The sequence below is a fragment of the Somniosus microcephalus genome, chromosome 9 (assembly GCF_052327205.1).
Source record: "Somniosus microcephalus isolate GS21.2 chromosome 9, FLI_Smic_1.0, whole genome shotgun sequence".
Classification (NCBI taxonomy): Eukaryota; Metazoa; Chordata; class Chondrichthyes; order Squaliformes; family Somniosidae; genus Somniosus; species Somniosus microcephalus.
Window position 1 is genome coordinate 151,078,079 of NC_140995.1, and position 22,264 is coordinate 151,100,342.

The 22,264-nt window shown below is 48.1% G+C and overlaps 1 protein-coding gene across 1 annotated transcript in view; it reads right to left on the bottom strand.

Annotated features, from left to right (window-relative positions):
• The window catches only part of LOC147112775 (protein FAM162B-like), a 52,601-nt gene extending 31,186 nt beyond the window's left edge, over positions 1-21,415 (bottom strand). The window contains exons 1-2 of the mRNA XM_085997377.1: positions 21,250-21,415; positions 12,013-12,121 (exon numbers count right to left, since the gene is read on the bottom strand). Coding sequence (XP_085853503.1) covers positions 12,013-12,121; positions 21,250-21,415 — 275 coding nt within the window. The remainder of the gene's footprint in view (positions 1-12,012; positions 12,122-21,249) is intronic.
• Between the last annotated feature and the right edge of the window lie 849 nt (positions 21,416-22,264).

Below are 22,264 nucleotides of genomic sequence, written 5' to 3' on the forward strand. Positions count from 1 at the left end.
CTCCAACAGCAGAGGAGGCTGGAGCAACTCCAGCAACAGCATCACCAGCAACACCAGCAGGAGCGGCAGGCTGCGGCTCACCCACCTGAGGCAGCATAGGCCAGAAGGGGTCAGCGCATGGAAGGCCGTCAGCGCAGGAGATACCCCCAAACAGGGTGTACAGACACAGGGTCAGCTACCTCAACATGACTGAGCAGCAGTGCCAGAGGCGGCTCCGACTTTCACGAGAGGTTGTGACTGACATCTGCGCAATGCTGCGGCAAGACCTGGAGCCCAGAGCAACAGGTCCACACTACTTGCCAGTGGCCATCAAAGTCACCACCGCACTCAACTTTTATGCCTCAGGCTCCTTCCAGGGATCAGCAGCAGACATCAGCGGCATCTCCCAGGCTGCCGCACACACATGCATCACGCAGGTAACAGATGCCCTCTTTGCCATCGCGCACAATCACATCCATTTCACCAGGGATCGCGCAAGTGTGAGGGCGCGAGCGCGTGGATTCACTCAGCTGGCAGACTTTCCAAGGGTGCAGGGCATCATTGACTGCACACATGTGGCGCTTAGGGCACCCCACCGCAATCCAGGAGTTTTTGTCAACCGCAAGGGCTTCCACTCCCTTAACGTTCAGCTGGTGTGTGACCACAAGAAGGTGATTTTGCATGTTTGTGCCAGGTTCCCTGGCAGCTGCCATGACTCCTTCATACTGCGCCAATCTACTGTGCCTCCGCTATTCAGTCCGCCAAACGACCTTCAAGGATGACTACTTGGAGATAAGGGATATGCCCTGCGCTCTTGGCTAATGACGCCGTTGAGGAGACCAGCCAGCGAAGCTGAGGAGCGCTACAACTCCAGCCACATTACCACCAGATGCATTATCGAGCAAACCATCGGATTGCTGAAGATGCGCTTCAGATGCCTCGATAGATCAGGTGGAGCCCTACAGTACTCATCAGCCAGGGTCTCCAAAATCGTTGTGGTATGCTGTGTGCTTCACAACATGGCACAGCGTCGTGGCTTGCCGATTCTGCAGGACCAAGAGGCTCCTCACAGAGCCGCCTTGGATGAGGATGATGCTGAGGAGGAGGAGGAGGAGGACAGAAACGAGCATCCTGCAGAGGCCCGCCAACCAGTGGCACCAGTGCGCGAGAACATTGCTGGGCGGAATGCAAGGAACGCACTCATCCTGGGCAGATTTGCGTAGCCTGGAACATCAAACACTGCAGCCTCACTGCTTCTGAATTGACCATGGACAGTGGCCCATGCCTGCACTTTCCAACAACTTTGACCAGCTTGCAGTCATCTGCAAGTTATCCTAAGGCCTCTATGTGACATCCCCATTCGCCAAATGACAGATGCCATAACTGCAGCAGCTGGCACCAGATTTTTTATGTACAGGAAAATGATGGCATTAAAACTATTTACAAGACTGGATGGTGGAATAGTTATGTGAATGTGAGCATAGAGAGAGACGGAATGGGTAAGGGTGCATGGATGTGGCTGTGAAGTGGGATGTGGAAGAAGAGATTGCTGAAGCTGAGTGCTGTTGGGGAAAGGCAATGGGGATCAGGTTGAGGGTGATGGAAACTTCATACTTGCTTTCCCTGTGCAATGAAGGTCATGGAAGCGCTTCCCGCAGTGCAGCCAGGTGCGACGGGTGACACCCAGAGAGTTTACCTCTGCTGCCACCTCCATCCAGGCAGCCGTGGACTCTTTGGGAGGCCTCTTCCTCCCTGAGCGAGGGTAGAGGACCTCCCTGTGGGCCCTTACCCCATCCACCAAGGTCTGCAATGACGTTTCATTGAATTTGGCCGCAGCTCGGCCTCTGCCGCTGGCAGCAGCTGGTGCAGGCTCCTCTGCCATTGTGCAAGAGTGGTTGAGAAGCCTGCAGAGGTGGAGAAGCTTGCTGGACACTTTGAAAGCACCACGAATGATGACATCATACTGTGGGGCTTTCTGACATGAATTGGACAATTAGCAAGGCTGCCCACATGCTGGGAATTAATTGGCCACTTGAGGGAAAATTGCGTGGAGCTGGCTGACATTTTTTTGTGTGTCAGTACCCCACATTCGGGGAAACCTGACCATTTCCCACACAAGCCAAAAATCGGGCCCAAAATGACAGCAAATCGCGGGGCTACCAAAACAGAACAGGTGTAATAGATTTTAAATGAACAATAGCCCTTTAGCTGTTGCCTCGATAAACCCAATTGCAGGCAACCAGATGTCATCTTGAAAGTGATACTAATTTCTCTCAAGACTGAATTTACACAGATTCTTACAGTTTCCTTTGCAATTCATATAAAGCACTCAGCAATCAGTGAAGTTCAGCTTATGGTCTTCCTGAAATGCATACTCTCACTGTGCATGAACATGTACATTCAATGTCCTGGGTATGTTTGTATTGTATGAACTAGAAAGTATTTAGATATGTGTAGAAGTCTGCTTCAATCTAAGTATTTAGCTAACATTACACAACCAAATACTTACTCTCATAGTTGATGATATCAGGGCACCTTGATTGTAATACAAGTTTATAACTCACTTTACCCTGCAGAAATTGTATCATAAGTGACAGGCAATACTACTCTGTAAATGTTATTTGACATTGTATTATCATTAGAATGTGCTGAAAATGGCTAAAAAATTATAATTTAATAAAAAGCAGAGCAGTTTTGTAATATATAAATAAAGACAGCATCAGCAATGAATTGATACAGAGGTGGGACTTCACAAGGCAGTAATGCAAACATTATGTTGAGATGAGAATCAGAATAAACTTCAATGAGTTAGACTTATTTATCCTAGCCCTTCTTCACAAGAAAAGTTTAGCCATATTCTCCATCTTTACAACATAGTTTTCACCCAGTTTGCTTCCTAATCAATATGTTAAAGACAACCGAGCAGCGAAGGAATATGTAAAAGATATGTTTTACTGTTTATTTTCTCTTTATACAACTGCTTTCATGCTGAGGTACAATTGCTCTAGCCACCAGTGGAATGTGTGAGGCTAGACTATTTGCTGAGCCTGATTCAGTTCTCACTCAACACCCACACAAGTGCACTTTCCAACAGGAGCCACTGGATAGTGATCAGGAGCAGAACCCGGATATTTTTTGCCCCTCCCTATCCTGATGATAATGTGGTCAATTGTGGTGCCCCACACTAATATGCAACTGGTTTCATAGGCGCCAAAATGTGCCAAACACTAGGGGAGCAGGACTGAAGATCATGCATGCTCCATGTTGCGATGCCATGCCTCCCGCCAGATGCTCTGCCTCTTCCAATCCCAACCTATCTGACCATGAAAGAGGTTACCAGCTGGTGAAATAATCAGTTCACATTACAGAAAACCCGCACTCTATTCACCAGCACCTTAAATAGTGGCAAATTTAAAAACTGTACTTCAAATTCCCAAGTCCAAATGGTTAATGTAAATTGCAAACAAAAGTGGACACCATTTCCCCCTTTTGCCAGTCTGAGTAGCTGCCCTTAACCCCTACTCTCTGTTTTCTGTTTTGTAGCCAGCTTGCTATCCATTCTGCTACATGCCCCCTGACTCCACATAATTTGACCTTAGTTATGAATCTTCTATGCGGTGCCTTATCGAAGGTGAAAATCCAAATATATTAACAGCTATTGCAATACCCTTGTCTACTCTTTCTGTTACTTCATCAAGGAATTCAATAAGGTTGGTCAAGCATGACCTTCCCTTTTGAAATCTGTGCCAACTACTCTATTATATTTTTGGTTTCTAGATGTTTTTCTATTACATCTTTGAGTAACGATCCCATTATCTTTCCTACCATCAACATTGAGCTAACTGGTCTAAAAGCTATATTTTTCATATCAAGTGTGTAAACTGATCACATATTTGCAGCTAAATCATGTGATTATAAATTTCTGTGTTCTGGCAAAGTAACAGTTCTCATCAAATATTCATCCTATAAGGGTTTAAGATCCTTTGTATGTTAATGAAGCAAAAGCCAAACCCTGGGGAAAACATGCTTTTAAAGCAAGAACTTTGGAATGGAGGTTTTGTGAGAAGGAAATTTAATTGTATGTGCTATATTTGTTTTAGTTCAAATAACTTGGCTGCTGTAAGTGCTTACATTTACATTATGCACTGTTACAATGTATGTGGCACTGTTACAATAACAGATAAAACATTTGGCATATAATATTCATGAGTTCCTATTTGCTTGAACCCATTCTGTGTTTTTTTAATGTAACCCTGTTCAGGAGGCTAAAAATGTTGGGCTTCACACTACCTAATATCTACTTATATGTTGGCATAATCCAGGAGATGTAACAATGCATCCACTTTGACATGGGAACTGAATACCAAAAACTCGTAAGATGTCTTCACAGGCACTGCTGCAATCTTCTGATAGGTAGAATCAATACACGTGACTGAACAAAAGTGGTAATTCCAGATTCTGTCAAGTATTTTCTACAAAGCTTCCTGTTACAATACAAAAAGACATACTGTAGGAGTCTACGTACTCCTAGCAAAAAATACTGAACTCGGAGAGGTTCAACAGAAAAGGTTTAATTGTTGAGGCTGCATGCTGAACACAAAATGGAGTCAGAGACTACACCAAGTACAACTCACTTTCATCAGTGCACAGCTTTGACTGCTCCTCCCCTGCTCTGGGCTTAACTATGTTGCAGATCGAGTTTCTTAAAGGTGTGATCCTTCTTAAAGGCATGACGCCTGATTTATAGTCTACGGACCGGAAAGCGGATTGTGTCCATTCTGTGATCGGTACACCACACAGCTCCCCCCAGAATCCGCTAGTAGGGAGTGTACGAACTGGCGTGGCGGCTTGATGGCACGGCCGGAATGGCTCTTGGCGGTTGGTGTCGGGAGCGGGGCGGTCGGACGCGTCGGGCTCTTAGGCGGTCTGCCCCGTGGTGGGGGTTGGCCCACTTGAATGGGTTCGTCAGGCTCTAGGTGCGCCAGCTTGAGCCGGTCGACCGACACCTTGTCAGTTCTGCCGCCCACTTCGAGGAGGAGGAACTTGTTCCCTGTCTGGAGTACCTTGTAGGGTCCGTCGTATGGGGGCCGTAGAGGTCCTTGGTGGGCGTCATGGCGCACGAAAACAAATTTGGCCATGTGCAGGCTAGGTGGTACGCGGGTTGCTGGTTCGCCGTGCCGGCCGGTGGGTACCAGAGCGAACTGTTGTGCTCGGTTGGTGAAAGCGCGGCGTTGCTGGTCAGCCGACCAGGGGGTCGTGGCGGTGGGCAGGAACTCTCCGGGTACGCGCAGCGGCTGGCCGTACACGAGTTCCGCCGCCGAGGCTTGCAGGTCTTCCTTGACCGCGGAGCGTAGGCCGAGTAGCACCCACGGGAGGCGGTCGATCCATGCCTCGTCCTCAAGGCTGGCGCGGAGGGACGCCTTCATGGATCTATGGAATCGCTTGCACAGTCCGTTGGCTTGGGGGTGGTAAGCCGTGGTGTGGTGAACGGCCACCCCGAGGTTTCGGGCGATGGCGGCCCACAGATCAGAGGTGAACTGCGGGCCTCTATCCGACGTCATGTCGGAGGGGAAGCCGAACCGAGCGACCCAGGTACCGATGAACGCCCTTGCGATGTCGGCGGTGGTGGTGGACATCAGTGGAATGGCCTCGGTACAGCGGGTGGTACGGTCCACGATTGTCAGCAGGTGCGTGTGACTTGGGATGGCGGCAGGGGGCTGACGAGGTCGATGTGGACGTGGTCGAACCTTCTTTCTGGCACGGTGAACTCCTCGAGTGGGGCTTTGACATGTTGGTGGATTTTGGCACGCTGGCAAGCTATGCAGGATCTGGACCAGATGCGCACATCTTTGCGCAGGCCGCGCCAGCCAAATCGGTTGGCCACCAGTCTAATGGACGCGCGGGTGCCGGGGTGTGAGAGGCCGTGGACGATGTCGAACACCCGTTTTCGCCAGGACGCCGGGACTACGGGGCAGGATTGCGCCAAGGAGGTGTCGCATTTGACTGTGATGGCGGACGGGCCGCAGGTGACGTCAGTCAGTCGAAGCCCTGGGAGGGTTGTGGGCGCAGAGAGCAGATCGGGGTCGGTGCGTTGCTCCGCTGCCAGTTGAGCATAGTCCACTGCCAGGTGGGCACCGTGGGCGGCGGGGCGGGATAGGCAGTCGGCCACCACGTTGTCTCGACCGGAGACGTGCCGGATGTCCATGGTGAATTCGGACACCGCGGCGAGCTGGCGTTGTTGCCTGGCTGACCACGGGTCCGCAGATTTCGCCATCGCGAATGTCAGGGGTTTGTGGTCGACAAACGCGGTGAAGGGGTGGCCCTCCAGAAGAAATCTAAAATGGCGGACTGCCAGGTACAGTGCGAGGAGCTCGCGGTCAAAGGCGCTGTATTTGGCCTCCGGGGGGCGCAGTTGGCGGCTGAAAAAGGCCAGTGGTTGCCAGGCCCCGTCGACCCACTGTTCGTACACGGCGCCGACCGTGTGGTTGGAGGCGTCCGTGGTGAGGGCCACCCTGGCATTGGGCTGTGGGTGAGCGAGCATGGTGGTGTCGGCGAGCGCCTTTTTGGTCGAGTCGAAAGTGGTCAACATGTCCGCCGACCACTCGATTGCCATCCTGTCTTTCTTACCCCGGAGGGCTTCGTATAGGGGCCGCATGAGGGAGGCTGCTCCGGGAATGAAGCGGTTGTAAAAGTTGATCATCCCCAAGAACTCCTGGAGGCCTTTGATGGTGGTAGGCCGGGGGAACTGCTGGACGGCTTGCACCTTGGCGGGCAGGGGAATGGCTTCGTCCTGCGTGATGTGGTGGCCGAGGAATTTGATCCTGCTGAGGCCGAATTGGCACTTGGCTGGGCTGATGATGAGCCCGTGCTCACTGAGCCGCTGGAACAGGGTGCGGAGGCGCTCGATGTGTTCCTGCTTGGAGGAACTAGCTACCAGGATGTCATCCAGGTAAACAAAGAGGAACTTCAGGTCCCGGAGGACCGAGTCCATGAGCCGCTGGAAGGCCTGGGCCGCGTTTTTGAGGCCGAAGGGCATTCGGAGGAACTCGAATAGCCCAAAAGGGGTGATTATGGCCGTCTTGGGAACGTCCGTGGGGTGGACTGGCACCTGATGGTAACCGCGCACCAGGTCGACTTTGGAGAAGACTGAGCGGCCGGCCAGTCTAGCCGAGAAGTCTTGAATGTGCGGTATGGGGTACCGATCCGGCGTGGTGGCGTTGTTTAGGCGCCGGTAGTCCCCGCAGGGGCGCCATCCCCCGTCGGGTTTAGTGACGATGTGGAGTGGGGAGGCCCAGGGGCTGTTGGAGTGGCGGATGATGCCGAGCTGTTCCATTGTGGCGAACTCGGCCCGCGCGATCTCCAGCTTGGCCGGGTCCAGCCTGCGGGCGTGGGCATACACCGGTGGGCCTGTGGTGGGGATGAAGTGTTCTACCCCGTGCTTAGCAACCTTCGCGGAGAAGGTCGGGTTGGTGAGGGCTGGAAACTCAGCCAGGAGTGCTGAGTAGTCGTCCGTTGAGCGGGCGCGGCACTGCCACGCCATTTCGGCGGGTTGGGGGGGAGCCATGGCGCCCGGGACAGGTGACATGGTGTTCATGTCCACAAGGCGGCGCCGAGGCATGTCGACCAACAGGCCGTGGGTGCACAGGAAATCCGCACCGAGGAGCGGGGAGAGCACCTTGGCAGTGATAAACTCCCAGTGGTAGCGGCGGCCTGCGAGGTTGATAGTGACGGTGCGGGTGCTGTACATCCGGATGTCGGTGCCATTGGCGGCAGCCAGCGCAGGGCCGCGGCCGCCTCACTGGATCTCGAGGGCGGACGCGGGGATGATGCTGCGCTGCGCGCCCGTGTCGCATAGGAAACAGCGTCCGGAGGCGCTGTCCGTAATGTACAGCAGTGCGCCTGCTTGCCCCACAGCCATCGTGTAGGTCGGTGTGGGGGCGGTTGGAAACGTGCAGGGATGGCTGCAGCGGCGTGCCCGTGCGCCGAACCGGGTATGGAAGTAGCAGTAGCCCTGGGTCGGAGGGCTTGGGGGACGTGGGGGCCTGAGGGGCCTCGTGGCCGAGCTGTGTGGCCGCGCGATAGAGGGTGGAGCGCGCGCCAACACTGCGGAGGCCAGGTCGGGGGTGACGGCGTGGTTGGAGCTGGTGGACAGGAGCTTATCGGCTTCGTCAGCCAGGGCCTCGAGGTCCGTGAGGCTGGACGCCACGATCGCCGGGCGGATGCTGGGAGGTAGTTGGTGGATAAAGAGCGTGCGGAAGAGGGAGCCAGGCGGTTTCTCGTCGGTCAGAGCAAGCATGTGTGAGAGCAAGTCTGACGGCGTGGAGTCACCGAGGCCCGCGAGGTCGAGGAGGTGGCAGTTGCGCACGAATTGGGAGGCTGTGAATTTTTTAATGAGCGCGGCCTTGAGATGTGCGTACTTGCCTTCCTCCGGAGGGTTTTGTAGTGTTGTCCAGACTTTCGTGATTGTGGAGCTGCCCAGGGAGGCAAGGAGGTAGTCGTACATCGTTGCGTCGGCGGTGATGCCGCGGAGTCAGAATTGCGATTCGGCTTGAAGGAACCAGGCGGTGGCCAGGTTCTCCCAGAACTCCGGCAGCTTCACAGAAACTGCGTTTGTGTCAGCCATGGTTACGCTTAGGAGTCATCCTGAGCGTCGGGGTCACCAATGTAGGAGTCTACGTACTCCTAGCAAAAAATACTGAACTCGGAGAGGTTCAACAGAAAAGGTTTAATTGTTGAGGCTGCATGCTGAACACAAAATGGAGTCAGAGACTACACCAAGTACAACTCTCTTTCATCAGTGCACAGCTTCGACTGCTCCTCCCCCGCTCTGGGCTTAACTATGTTGCAGATCGAGTTTCTTAAAGGTGTGATCCTTCTTAAAGGTTTGACGCCTGATTTATAGTCTACGGACCGGAAAGCGGATTGTGTCCGTTCTGTGATCGGTACGCCACAATACTATGCTATTCCGGCTAAGACTATTTTATTTCCTTTTGGGGCAGCTTCTAGCTGGGAAAACCACCTGCTATCTCTTCATTCCAGCTCATGGCCAGATCTGCCTTCTCACAGCCTTCATTGGACTTGACTGACCTTGAATATGGGTTTTCCTCCTTTTTGTTAATTCTGACCCCAGGAATTAAATCTCACCAGACTATCCTGGCAACTACCCATGCTGAGCTCAAATGGAATCAAGTCATTTCAACCAGAATAGGTGTGAATGATCATTGAAATGTCCTATCTAATTTTCATGTCAAACTAAAGCACACTGCATCTGAATCTTAATCTACACTTCACAGCCTTGCTATTACAGTGTATATGAATTAAATCCCTGAAGAGCTAAGTTTAACTAAGTTTTGAACATTCATGCTAAGGGATTCTAGGTTTTATCATGAGAGGTATAGAATATAAAAGCAAAGCGGTAATTGTGAGCTTATGTGAAACTTTATTAAGACCTCAGTTAGACACACTATAGGAATGATATTGAGGATTTAGAACAGATTCACTAGGATGCAGCCTGGTATAAGAAAATACAAATATGAAGGAAGACAAAACACTCTGATGGACTCCCGTTAAATTTACAGGACCAAGAACACATATTCTGGCCAACATTCCTCCCTTAACCAATACCACTGAAAAAATAATGATTGGTTGGTTAATCATCTCATTACTCTTTGTGGTACCTTGCTATATGCAAAATGGTATTTGCCTACAAACTGCAATTTAAAGTATGTGAAGTGCTTTGAAAACATTTCAGAGAGACATGATTAGATACAACATAAATGCTCTGAGTCATGGAAGGCTACATCACAGAAAGAGGACATTGTGTCTGTGTTGACTCTTTGCCAAAGCAATCCAAAGCTAATCCCACTGCCCTGTTCTCTCCCCTCATAGCCCTGGGTCAGAACCAAGCTTGGAGCGTGGAAAGTGATATTTATTAATTAAGAGTTCTTGGGAAAATTGATTTTGGCAGTCTCAGCTCAAGTCCAGTTGAAAGTATCCACAGAAGAAAGCTGCAAGAAAATTCAGCATGATACTATTGCAGCATCCAGTGCATAAATAAAACTTCCATGGGGGCGGGATCTTGTACCCTACAAACCAAGAGTGCAATTCATGGTGTGTGTGTGTGTGTGTGTGTGTGTGGAGGGGTGTGGTAGCATCATACCTCATCGACACCATAACTGAGGTTTGAGTGTAAAGAAATTTTCTATTCATTTATACTCATCTCTACTTTAAAAAAGAAGCAGTTCACAAAATAAATTGAAACACAAATGATTGAACTAACAAATAAAAATAAATTACTAAATCACACTGCTCATGAGACATTACGCAGCTGTATGGTCCATTCGGGCAATGATCTTACAGTACAAAAAGGTATTGGCCCAGAAATTTCAAGGGGGGCCCATTTAGGGGTGGACCTGTGATGGGGTAGAACTTCATTCCAACCCATGGATGCAACCTGACCCTTTCTAATATCCCAAGGTCAGCGGCATTAACATATTGTGGGTGGGAGTCCCCCTCATTTTCAATGGCGATGGGGTAATGACCTCAGGTGGGGGGAATGGACAGGGATTTTGCTGCAGCACTTTGCCACAGTGCAAATGGGCCCAGTGGTCTCAGTGGAAGTCCCACAATTTAGACCACAATTCCCAACATACGTTTCATAATCACTCAGGCCAGGAAATTGTCATTGAGTGGGACAATTTCTTATTCAACTACATTTTGATTGAAAACTCATTAAGAGTGGTTGTACATAAAGAACAGAAAATGGGCACAGCAAGGACCAATTTCTCCCCCATTGTGAGTATCTGGTCACTTTGGTTCATAGGTTGTAAGGGTGCCCTTACAGGAGCCGTCTTTGGTGCCGAGGACCAGTGTACTATCTACTGAAAGTGCTAAAATCGACAGGTGGTGCTAAGGATTGAAACACAATGGCCTGGAGTTTGTGGTCAGTGGCAAATGACGACGCTCGCCGCTGACCTCGAAGAAAGCTGCCCACAAAGTGCTAGTGATATCTATGGCATAGGTTTCACCTTTCCCAAAGTTAGTTTGATTCTGGCACCAATTCTAGTGGATCTCCAACGTCCATCAACAGTGATGTCATCAAGCAGGCCAAGCAGCCAATCACACTGAAGAATTCTCACAGACTGCAAACCAGGAAGTAAAATGCACTAATTATCCTTCACTTTTTATAAATTTTACAGAGTGAAATAAAGATTGGAATATACACATGAGATTAAGGTAGAAGCTGAAATATCATAAACAAACTTCAAAAAAATTATATTAAAAACCTATGGAATTTTTATCATAATGGAAAATTTGACATTCCACAAATATAAAATTAGTTTTTCAGGGCCAGAGAGTTTGTTCAGCAGTAGTTATGACTTAGTACACCAATAAAAACCCAGTTACTCCTCATTTAACAAGGCGTAATCTTTTTTGGGGGGGTTTTATAAGTGATATAACAGCGTAAAAGGGAAAGTTCACATCAGTTCAAGTGATTTCTAAAGATTGCCGTCTGTGGGGACTTCAACAGCACACCCTATGAAGGAGCGGGGAATCACTGACAGTAACTTCTGGATTTCTGCATTTAACTGTGCATGTGCAGACACCAGAAGTTGCTGTCAGTTTTACAGAGTAATGACAGCGAATGCTGACAGTTTCACTATCATTACAACTGCAAAATCCAGGCCAATGCTCCATTGCAAGTTTCAGTTTCAATATAAAAACAGAAAATACTGGAAACACTCTCTGTTTCTATCTTCACAGATGCTGCCTGCTGAGTGTTTCCAGCATTTTCTGTTTTTATTTCAGATTTCCAGCATCTGCAGTATTTTGCTTTTGTTCATTTTCAATATGTTCCTCCACACTTGGTTTAATGCAGTGTGTCAATTAGACGTTGGTATTAGACCTAAACAATCCAGGAAGAGAACATTTCTATGATTTATTTCTTTGTACATCATAGCTAAGCCACATGAAAAAAAATTGAAGTAGATTCAGTTTTAATATGCAAAAAACTACAGAAATAGGGAAACTTACGACACAATGGCAGGGATATCCTCCTCATTCTTGAAACGACCAGACCAGAGAAGAATCTTTTTGTCAAACTTTGTGGGCCTGTATCCTGGAACTTTCTGGGTGTCATGAACTTCAAGATAAGTACAGGAACAAAATGCATTAATGCAACAATATTTAAGCCATATTGAGATGATAGAAATTATTCATATAGTTAACAGAATTGCTTTAAAGATTTATATATAACAGCTTCTCCTTAGTTGTGTGGCTGAAACTGATCAAATTGATTTGCATTCATTGCACCCAGACATTTTGTTAGTATTCAAGGCTATGGCGATTGCCCCAGGATAAAAGCTGCAGGTTACAAGTGGAAGCAAAATGGGCAAGTCTGCAGCAGAACACAAATTAAGGATAAATTAACGATCTCTATAAAGCTGTCTCTAGGCTGTCATGCTCTGCTGAATCACTATATCAGAGGAATATTTATAATTTATTAAAAATAAATGGGGCAGGGAGTTAAAGTCCTACTATGTCAGAGCATTCTGAATGTTAGAGATGGGGGGCAGAAAGGCAGAAATCCTAATTATTATTGCATTTACAAGGCACAATATCTACAGTCAAACCTGTTGCTACAAACTCACAAGTTGGGGTAAGATCCAAATTAAAAGGAGAAACCTGGAACTGGGCATTTTAATGTTTCTTTGAAATACACAAATGTTGGATCATCTTAGATTTGTAGTGGGCTGTGGATTAAAAAAAAATCTGAATTCAAATTCTCAAATTGCAATGGAAGGCTTTGAATTCATATTCTCTGGATTATTAATCAAGGTCTCTGGATCACAAAACGTATCCCACTACAAGTAACAGCAGTTAATAAACAACAGTAAAAGAACAAAAGTATTTTTAAAAGTTAAAAGCACATACATAGCAACGAGCCAGTTGATAGTCTAAGATAGGAGAGTCCCACTTGTGGGCCATGTGGCCCCCGAGCCAACCTTCCGAGCTCAGGTAACTGAGTCATATGTATGTTTATATTTCTTATTCACTGGTTTGTTGTGTTTGAATTTTGTTGAACTGGAGGTTTGAAAAGGGCTTTTTACAGATGTTACCTTACTGATGCATAAATCAACACCAAGATTTGTTATGATCAGCAACTTGAGATATTCACATTAATGGGAACATGGATTTACAGGACAAATTCCATACTCCCATTCTCCCAGCAGGGAGTGGGCTTCACAGGGAATTCGGTTCATTAAAGGAAACCACAGGCTAATATAAATTAATTATGTTTAACGGGTGGAACATTTTTGATGTGCCCCCTGCAAGTGGGGCTCCAATCCCTGCTGGAATCATAGGATCATGGAATTGACCCTTATATGTGACGCCTGAGTTTCCATGGCATGCCCCTATGTGGCCTACAAAGACAAAAAGCTCGGACACCCAGTCTAGGAGGGAGCGTTCAGTTCCTGCCAGTGTATATCCAATCCTATGTAATATTGTGGGTGTTTTAGTAGTCTAATGGGAAGGGTCTAGGCAGCTTCTTGGTACTGATGTGTCTTTCCATTCTATAGAACACAATACAAAAGGGATCCTATTCCAACTTTGCACTCCCAGTGGGAGCACTTAATGGAAATTTAGCAGGACAATGAACATAATTTTTCAATCTATCTTTTAAATTAATATGCCGTCTATCCCCAAATTTAAAATATTTGCTCCTGATGGTTGAGACTCCCCACCGAAAGTACAGTCTGAAATTTACCCCGGAAATGCCAATGGTTCTTACTTGTAGGTGGGGCTGCATGGTTTTACCTACCAAAAGGAATATGTGTACAAAGTATGGGTCACTCTTTTGAGTAGGATTCCAAGGTTTTTAATGCTTGAACAATGGGGACAAAAGTAATTCTTTTGAATCAAAGATCCTTATTTAAATTTGGATACCTATACCAATTATGATAGATTAATCCAACATCATTGGTGAAGTTTGTTATAATGGGAAGTTTGAAAGCACTCTTTGTTATGAGCAGGGTTGACTAAACTAATATATAAACAGCTGTACATCTTCACCACCTCTCTCAATCCCTCCACTGTCTCTTTGTTGTCAGGCTGTTTGCCAGACATCCAGTACTGGATGAGAAGACATATCCTCCAATTAAACATTGGGAAGATTGAAGCCATTGTCTTTGGCCCTTCACCACAAAATCCATTCCCTAGCCACCATCCCCCCCACCCCCCAAGGCCACTGTCTCAGACTGAACCAGACTGTTCACAACCTCTGCGTCCTATTTCACCCTGAGCTGAGCTTCTGACCTCTGTGCCTGCTGACCTACAATGGCCCCCAGTCCACCAACACCTCAAATTAAATATTCTCATCCTCCAGGCCTACAATCCTCCAAGAACTCTACGTTCCTCCAATTCTGGCCGTTTGTGCATCCCCAACTTCCTTCGCCCCACCTTTGGTGGCTGTGCATTCAGCTGCCTAGGCCCTAAGCTCTGGAATTCCCTCCCTAAACCTCTCCACCTCTCTTTGCTCCTTTAAGACACTCCTTAAAACATCACCTTAATTTTAAAGAGGGCATTAGATAGTTGCTTGCAAAAGAGGAAAATTAAAAAGTATGGGGAACGAGCTGGGAAGTCAGATTAGTCTATGTGCTTCATATGACAAAAAAAACATTGCCACAGACTTGATGGGCCCAATGGCCTGTTTCTGTGTTGTAATATTCTATGATAATGAACATTAAATCAGACAGCCTTTGAAATAAATTGACCAGAATGTGGCCATGTCACAGAGTGAACTGTAGGATTTAAAGTTGTATTGATACAGCAGCTACCAATCTCAGAACAGCCAATTCACTGGAAATACAATGCTCTTCTTCAGGAAAGAGTTCTGTAGGTGTGGTTACTGGGCTGTGCAGAGCTCCTCTCTCAATCAATGGGAAAGAGTTCTGTAGGTGTGGTTACTGGGCTGTGCAGAGCTCCTCTCTCAATCAATGGGAAAGAGTTCTGTAGGTGTGGCTACTGGGCTGTGCAGAGCTCCTCTCTCAATCAATGGGAAAGAGATCTGTAGGTGTGGTTACTGGACTGTGCAGAGCTCCTCTCTCAATCAATGGGAAAGAGATCTGTAGGTGTGGTTACTGGACTGTGCAGAGCTCCTCTCTCAATCAATGGGAAAGAGTTCTGTAGGTGTGGTTACTGGGCTGTGCAGAGCTCCTCTCTCAATCAATGGTTAAGTATTTAGAGGACAGAAGTAGGAGTGATCACATTGCCATACATTTAAATTAATTCCAGATAGGCTTTAAAAAAGTGTCCAGGAGGTGCAAGGGACCCCTGGGCACTTTTTAACCCCAGTTTAACAGTACAATGGAGTTACATTCCATGCAGTGTTAAACCCCACCTTCTTCCAAGGAGTGAGATCGGACTTTTACTGTAATGCTAGCATTAGTGCGAGGTTGGAACCTGTAGTGTATGTACCTTGAAGAGAGAACTACTTTTACAGCTCCTGTATACTGTAGTACCGGCAGTGACCACCCCGTATATAAGCCTTGAGCATGCCTCTGTACTGCCAGTCTTGAGACTACCCTACTCCAGTAAGCACCTGTTGATTGTTAAGTTACAGCCTCCGTGTAGTTATTGGAAAACATCATACTCTAAGAATCACGGATCCAACAGTGGCGATGAGGTCGATTCGAATCTACCTGCAACTCTGCATTTCCCTTCAAGGATTCGCTCCGGGAGGGCGGTGGAAGAAAGTCGAGGCCAGAAGCACGGGCGTCGACCACGAGCAACAGCCCAGTCGTCCGGCAGAGAGTGAACATCGCAGGGGAGGCTGTTGAGAGCCGGGCTTGGTTCCCCAGCCACGACGATCCAGCAACAGACGGGCAACAGGTACAGCGCAGACCCTTCCCGGACAGCGGCGGCTGGAGCCGAACGACGGCAGAGAAAAAGCCGAGCAGCGTCGACGGGGTAAGAGAGAGGGTGAAGCGCACAGGGCGCAGCCGGGGGTTGAAAACCGAGCGGCGTCGAGGAAAAACAAAAACAGAGTGAGAGAGGGTAAAGCAGCAGCCGGGCTCAGGACCGAGCGGCGGAAACGGGAAAGGCGCACAGGAGAACGCGCAGAGCACAGCCAGGGCTCAAGGGCTGAACAGCGTCCGTGGGGAGAAGAAGGGGGAGCGCGGGAGATGCCATTGAGAAGAAGGGAGAGCGTGGGAGACGCCATTTTTAGAAGCCGCAGCGGAGAAGAAGGGCGAGCGCGGGAACAAAGGAAAGCGCGGGAGATGCCATTTTGTGCCAGCGGAGAAGAAGGGAGAGCGCGGGAGACGCCATTTTTGACAGTTAAATCACACCCAGGGATGTCGAAGAGTGGCAGTATCTCTACGTTCGACAATGAAGTCGAAGATTGGGCGACATATGTGGAACGCATTGAGCTGTACTGCAGGGCGAATGAAGAGCCAGATGCTAGGAAAGCACTGGTTTTGTTAAATTCCATGGGTGCAAAAACTTATGGCTTACTGCGAACCTAATAACCCCAGAGAAGCCCGTGGATAAGAATTTCAGAAGCGTAGTAGAAATCCTACAGGACCACTTAAACCCCACACCGCTGCTGATAGCAGAAAGATTTAAGTTCCACAAACGGAACCAGCATAAAGATGAAAGTAATGCTGAGTACTTAACGGAACTGCGCAAGCTATCGAAACACTGCCAGTTTGGAGTGGGACTAGCAGAGACGCTAAGGGACAAGTTTGTGTGTGGGCTTCAAAGTGAAGGAACCCAGAAACGGCTTCTATCAGAAAAGGATCTTACGCTGGACAAGGCCTTCAGTATGGCAGTATCACACGAAGCAGCCGCAAGGGGCGCTGCAGAGATACAATGGAGGCCGCAAGAATATGGCACCAATGAAATGTCATATGGAGCAGGGAAGTGTTATTGCTGCGGCAGAACAACACACGACCAGAAGGATTGTTGGTTCAAGGACCAAGTGTGCAGACAGTGTGGAAAAGCAGGACACATAGCAAGAGTCTGCAGGTCTGGGAAGAAAACCAACAGCAAGAAATTTCCACAGGAGAAGTACAAAAAGGTACATAAGGTGATGGACAGTAGTTCAGATGAACAGAAAAGTGATACAGACTCCGGAAGCAAGGAGCTGGGTTGTCTGAAACTACATAAGGTAACCAAAATGGAGGATCACCAGACTATCTGGGTCACACTCAAGATAGACGGAGTCCAAGTGAAAATGGAATAGGACACAGGACCAGCCCTAACAGTCATAAACCAAAGGGACTACAAGCGGCTATTTTCACATATACCCTTGAAAGCTACAGAGATTGTCTTGAAGATGTACACGGGGCAAAAAGTCTACCCCAAAAGAAAAATAAGGGTGAAAGTGATATACAAAGGCCAGGAAATACCTAAAATGGACCTATATGTATTGCCAGATGGAGGACCACCACTACTAGGACGTGAATGGATCCGGAAGATACAATTAGATTGGCATTCCATACAGGCACTGAAGGTTGAGGCCAAAAAGGATGACGACGTCACACCTGGACGACTGTCAAAAATGCTAACTGACGCAAAAGAAGTGTTCCAGGAGGGACTCCGAACACTAAAAGGCATAACAGCAACGATTAAAATAGAGGAAAATGCAAGCCCAAAGTTTCTTAAGGCCAGACCAGTGCCTTATGCGATCCGAACAGCCGTCGAAGCAGAGCTGGAAGGGTTGGAACATTCAGGAGTACTGTCCAAAGTAGACTGGAGCGAGTGGGCTACACCCATCGTTCGTGTAATGAAGAGGTCGTTGAGTAATACGCCTGGGGAACCAAAGAAGGTCCGCATCTGTGGGGATTTTAAGGTGACAGTGAACCCAGTCCTTCACACGGTACAATATCCGCTTCCACGGATTGAGGATATTTTCGCCTCGCTATTTGGAGGTAAACGCTTCACCAAAATTGATCTAGCCCAGGCGTACTTGCAAATGGAGGTAGAAGAAGCCTCGAAACAATACCTCACGATCAACACTCATAAAGGTCTCTACCAATACAACCGGCTGGTGTTCGGGGTAGCATCGGCTCCGGCTATTTGGCAAAGGGCGATGGATCAAGTGCTGCAAGGGATTCCAGGGACCCAGTGTTATTTGGACGACATCCTGGTCACGGGCGAAAATGACAGTGATCACCTCGCCAACCTGGAGAAGGTGCTCACTAGATTAAAGGAATATGGGCTACGAGCTAATCGCCACAAGTGCGAGTTTTTCCAGAAGCAGATCTCGTATTGTGGCCACGTTATTGATGAAGAGAGGTTACATAAGTCCCCTGAAAAGATTAAGGTAGTAGTCAAGGCTCCAGCACCGGAAAATGTGTCACAACTGAGGTCATTCCTCGGGCTGGTGAACTACTACCATAAGTTCTTACCAAATTTGTCGACAGTATTACACCCACTGAACACCCTACTGCAAACGGGGGTACCATGGAAGTGGAATGACAAACGTAAACGAGCTTTCCAGAAGTGCAAAGAATTGATCACATCAAAAGAGGTGTTGGCCCATTTCAACCCAGCACTACCAATTTGTTTGGCATGTGATGCATCACCCTATAGTATTGGAGCGGTGCTGTCGCACAAATTCCCAGATGGGTTGGAGAGGCCAGTAGCCTTTGCGTCTCGGTCACTAACCTCAGCCGAGCGCAACTATGCCCAGATTGACAGGGAGGCCCTCAGCCTAGTATGGGGAGTAAAAAAATTCAACCACTATCTGCATGGGCAGAAGTTCACCTTGCTGACTGACCACCAACCACTTGTCTCCATCTTTAATCCAAAGAAGGGCGTTCCGGTGATGACTGCACAACGGTTACAAAGATGGTCCCTTTTTCTAGGGGCGAACCAATATGAAATAGAATATAAAGGCATGAAACAGCATGGAAACGCTGATGGGCTATCACGCCTGCCACTGCCTACTGTGGAGGAAGCACCAGCAGTGGACCCTATTGAGATATTTTATTCGTCAATAATTGAACGATTGCCAGTAACTAACATGGATATAGAGAAGGAGACCCGCAATGATCCGACACTGTCTCGGGTATATGATTTGACGGTGAGGGGATGGCCAACACATGGCAACTCACTGTTGCCAGCATTCTCATCCAGAAGAGAACAGCTGTCAGTATGCCAGGGGAAAGTGATGTGTGGATCCCGAGTGGTAATTCCACCCAAGTTAAGGGAGAGAGTGCTAAATGAGCTTCACGAAGGTCATCTGGGAGGGGTGAAAATGAAAAGCCTTGCTAGGGCTTATGTGTGGTGGCCGGGGATCGATCAACAAATCGAGGACCTAACCAAGAGGTGCTCAGGATGCCAGAAGGTCCAAAATGCACCACCACATGCCCCTCTACACCCATGGGAGTGGCCCTCCTCTCCATGGCAACAGGTGCATATTGATTTTGCTGGTCCATTCATGGACTCAATGTTCTTAATAGCAGTGGATGCTCACTTGAAATGGCCTGAGGTGATAAAAATGTTCTCAAACACTACAGAGAAAACGATTGCAGTCCTACGGACCATATTTGCCAGGAACGGCTTGCCAGAGCAGATTTGCTCTGACAATGGACCACAGTTTGTGTCCGAAGAGTTTCGGAAATTTATGAGAAGGAATGGGGTAATGCATTACACATCCGCCCCGTATCATCCAGCCACAAATGGATTGGCTGAGAGGTTCGTACAAACCTTTAAAAAGGCGATAAAGGCCATGTGCGATGATGAAATTCAACTACAGCATAAGGTGGACAATTTCCTGTTAGCCTACAGAAATGCGACACATGCAGTTACCAACCAGACCCCGGCCATGATGTTCTTTAACCGAAGGTTGAGATCTCGTCTGGATTTGCTCAGACCAAATGTGCGAAGAAATGTTGAGGATAAACAATTCCAGCACATCAATGAGAAGCTGACAAGGAGCTTCAATGTAGGACAACCAGTCTTGGCCCGTGACTACCGAACAGAGAAATGGCAACCCGGAACGATATGCACACGGCAGGGGCCATTAATGTACACAGTGGCTGTCGGGGAGAACATTGTGAGACGCCACGTCGATCAGATCTTAGCGTCACAGGAACGAGTCAACCCCATGTCTCGCGTACCTGGGGATGAACCCGACATACCAGTAGCATCTACCTCAGAAACAGTAGCAGTGGAAACTGATGAACTAACCGACAAAGGGGGCCAGAATCGCCTCCACTCCAAGAAGAAGAACCTCAGGAAAGGCGCTATCCAGAAAGGATCAGGAAGCCGCCCCAAAGACTGAATCTATAAATGGACTATTTCTGTTTAATGTGCATGTTAAAGTGTTAATTGTTATTTGAATATTATGGGTACTGCTAATCTAAAAGGGGAGGAATTGTAGTGTATGTACCTTTAAGAGAGAACTACTTTTACAGCTCCTGTATACTGTAAGTACCGGCAGTGACCACCCCTGTATATAAGCCTTGAGCATGCCTCTGTACCCCCAGTCTTGAGACTACCCTGCTCCAGTAAACACCTGTTGATTGTTAAGTTACAGCCTCCTTGTAGTTATTGGAAAACATTATACTCTAAGAATCACGGATCCAACAGAACCAATCTGCAGAACATAGATGTTTTCTCTTAACTTTCACTAACTTTACAAGCTAGTGCAGTGCTTCACGTGACAGGAGTGTGTATCAAGGAGTCCAGTAAGCCCGCACAATGTTCTATCCAATCATTCTAATGGATAGAAAGATTGAATAGTTCCATTAATCTTGACACTGGAGTTCTGATACACGCTGCCTGCGGGAGAAACTCTGCCCTCGCCAGGGGTGTGAATTCATCAAATGTACTCGACAGTGGAAAGGAGCCCCAATACTAATTAGTGCGAGGTAGAAACCAATTTGCAGAACATAGATGGTTTCTCTTAACTAATTCCAGTGCCCAGTGCAAGTTTTACCGCACAGAATTCTGCACAATATCAAATCAGAGAAAAACGGAAGGAATGGATTGTTAAATAATAGTTTACAACACGCCGGTGGCATAACCGAAAGGTGAAAAAATGCATATAAAGCAGAAGGAGAACATTACAAATGGAAAGCGACATGTCTGAAACTTAACATCCTCAGAGAATACGTTTGGGAAAAGTTGGATCCATTGGCGCTAAGCAGTCATTTATTTATACAACGACGATCGTTCTGTGAGAAAAAGATTTCCATTGAGTGAAATAGGTTGGTCCATCTGTAGATTCTAAGAACGTTGACATTAAATCAAACTTACCTGTGCGAACTCCTCTCACTGTCATGATTTGCAAATCATAATCGAAAGCCCGCTCCAGATTCCCTGTGCTTTTGTTGAGCAGAGCCCGCCTGTCCGTTGCTTTAGCCACGTACAGTCGACAGAGAGCCGAACTTATTTTGAACTGACCTGACACAGCGCGAATCATCTTCACCGTTCTCCAGCCCGAACCGTTTGAGTCATCTATTTAAACAGACCACAAGCTGTCAATCACGCCCCCACGCCTGTGTCCAGAACAGATCTGTACAATGTTACTGCAGCCAGTTACACTCATTGCAAAACATGTGCAATGATAATAAGTAGATACTCAATCAGTGTTCTTCATCAGTGCTAATCTAATGTATACCCAGCCAAAGGATGTGCAATGATAAATGCGTTTTTAAAAAATCGGTTCTGGGTACATTGTACAAAATGACACTCAATGGCTGTCTCAATCGTAAACAATACAGTGGGGATATATGTGTAATGCTCTGTACTGAATAATGCAGAAAATGGCAATGCGATATGCATTATATATAATAACTAGCTGAAGTGCCTGGCGGTGCCGAGGCTTTTTCGAGGGCATGTTTTGTTGGAAGAGAGAGAGAGAGCGCGGACTGGGGGGGGGGGGGGTGGGGAGAGAGAGAGAGCGCGACTGGGGGGGGGGGGGGGAGAGAGAGAGAGCGCGACTGGGGGGGGGGGGAGAGAGAGAGAGCGCGACTGGGGGGGAAGAGAGAGCGCGACTGGGGGGGAAGAGAGAGAGCGACTGGGGGGGGAAGAGAGAGAGCGGCGGGGGGGGAAGAGAGAGAGCGACTGGGGGGGAAGAGAGAGAGCGACTGGGGGGGGAAGAGAGCGAGCGACTGGGGGGGAAGAGAGCGAGCGACTGGGGGGAAGAGAGCGAGCGACTGGGGGGGAAGAGAGCGAGCGACTGGGGGGGAAGAGAGCGAGCGACTGGGGGAGGAAGAGAGAGAGCGACTGGGGGGGAAGAGAGAGAGCGACTGGGGGGGGAAGAGAGCGA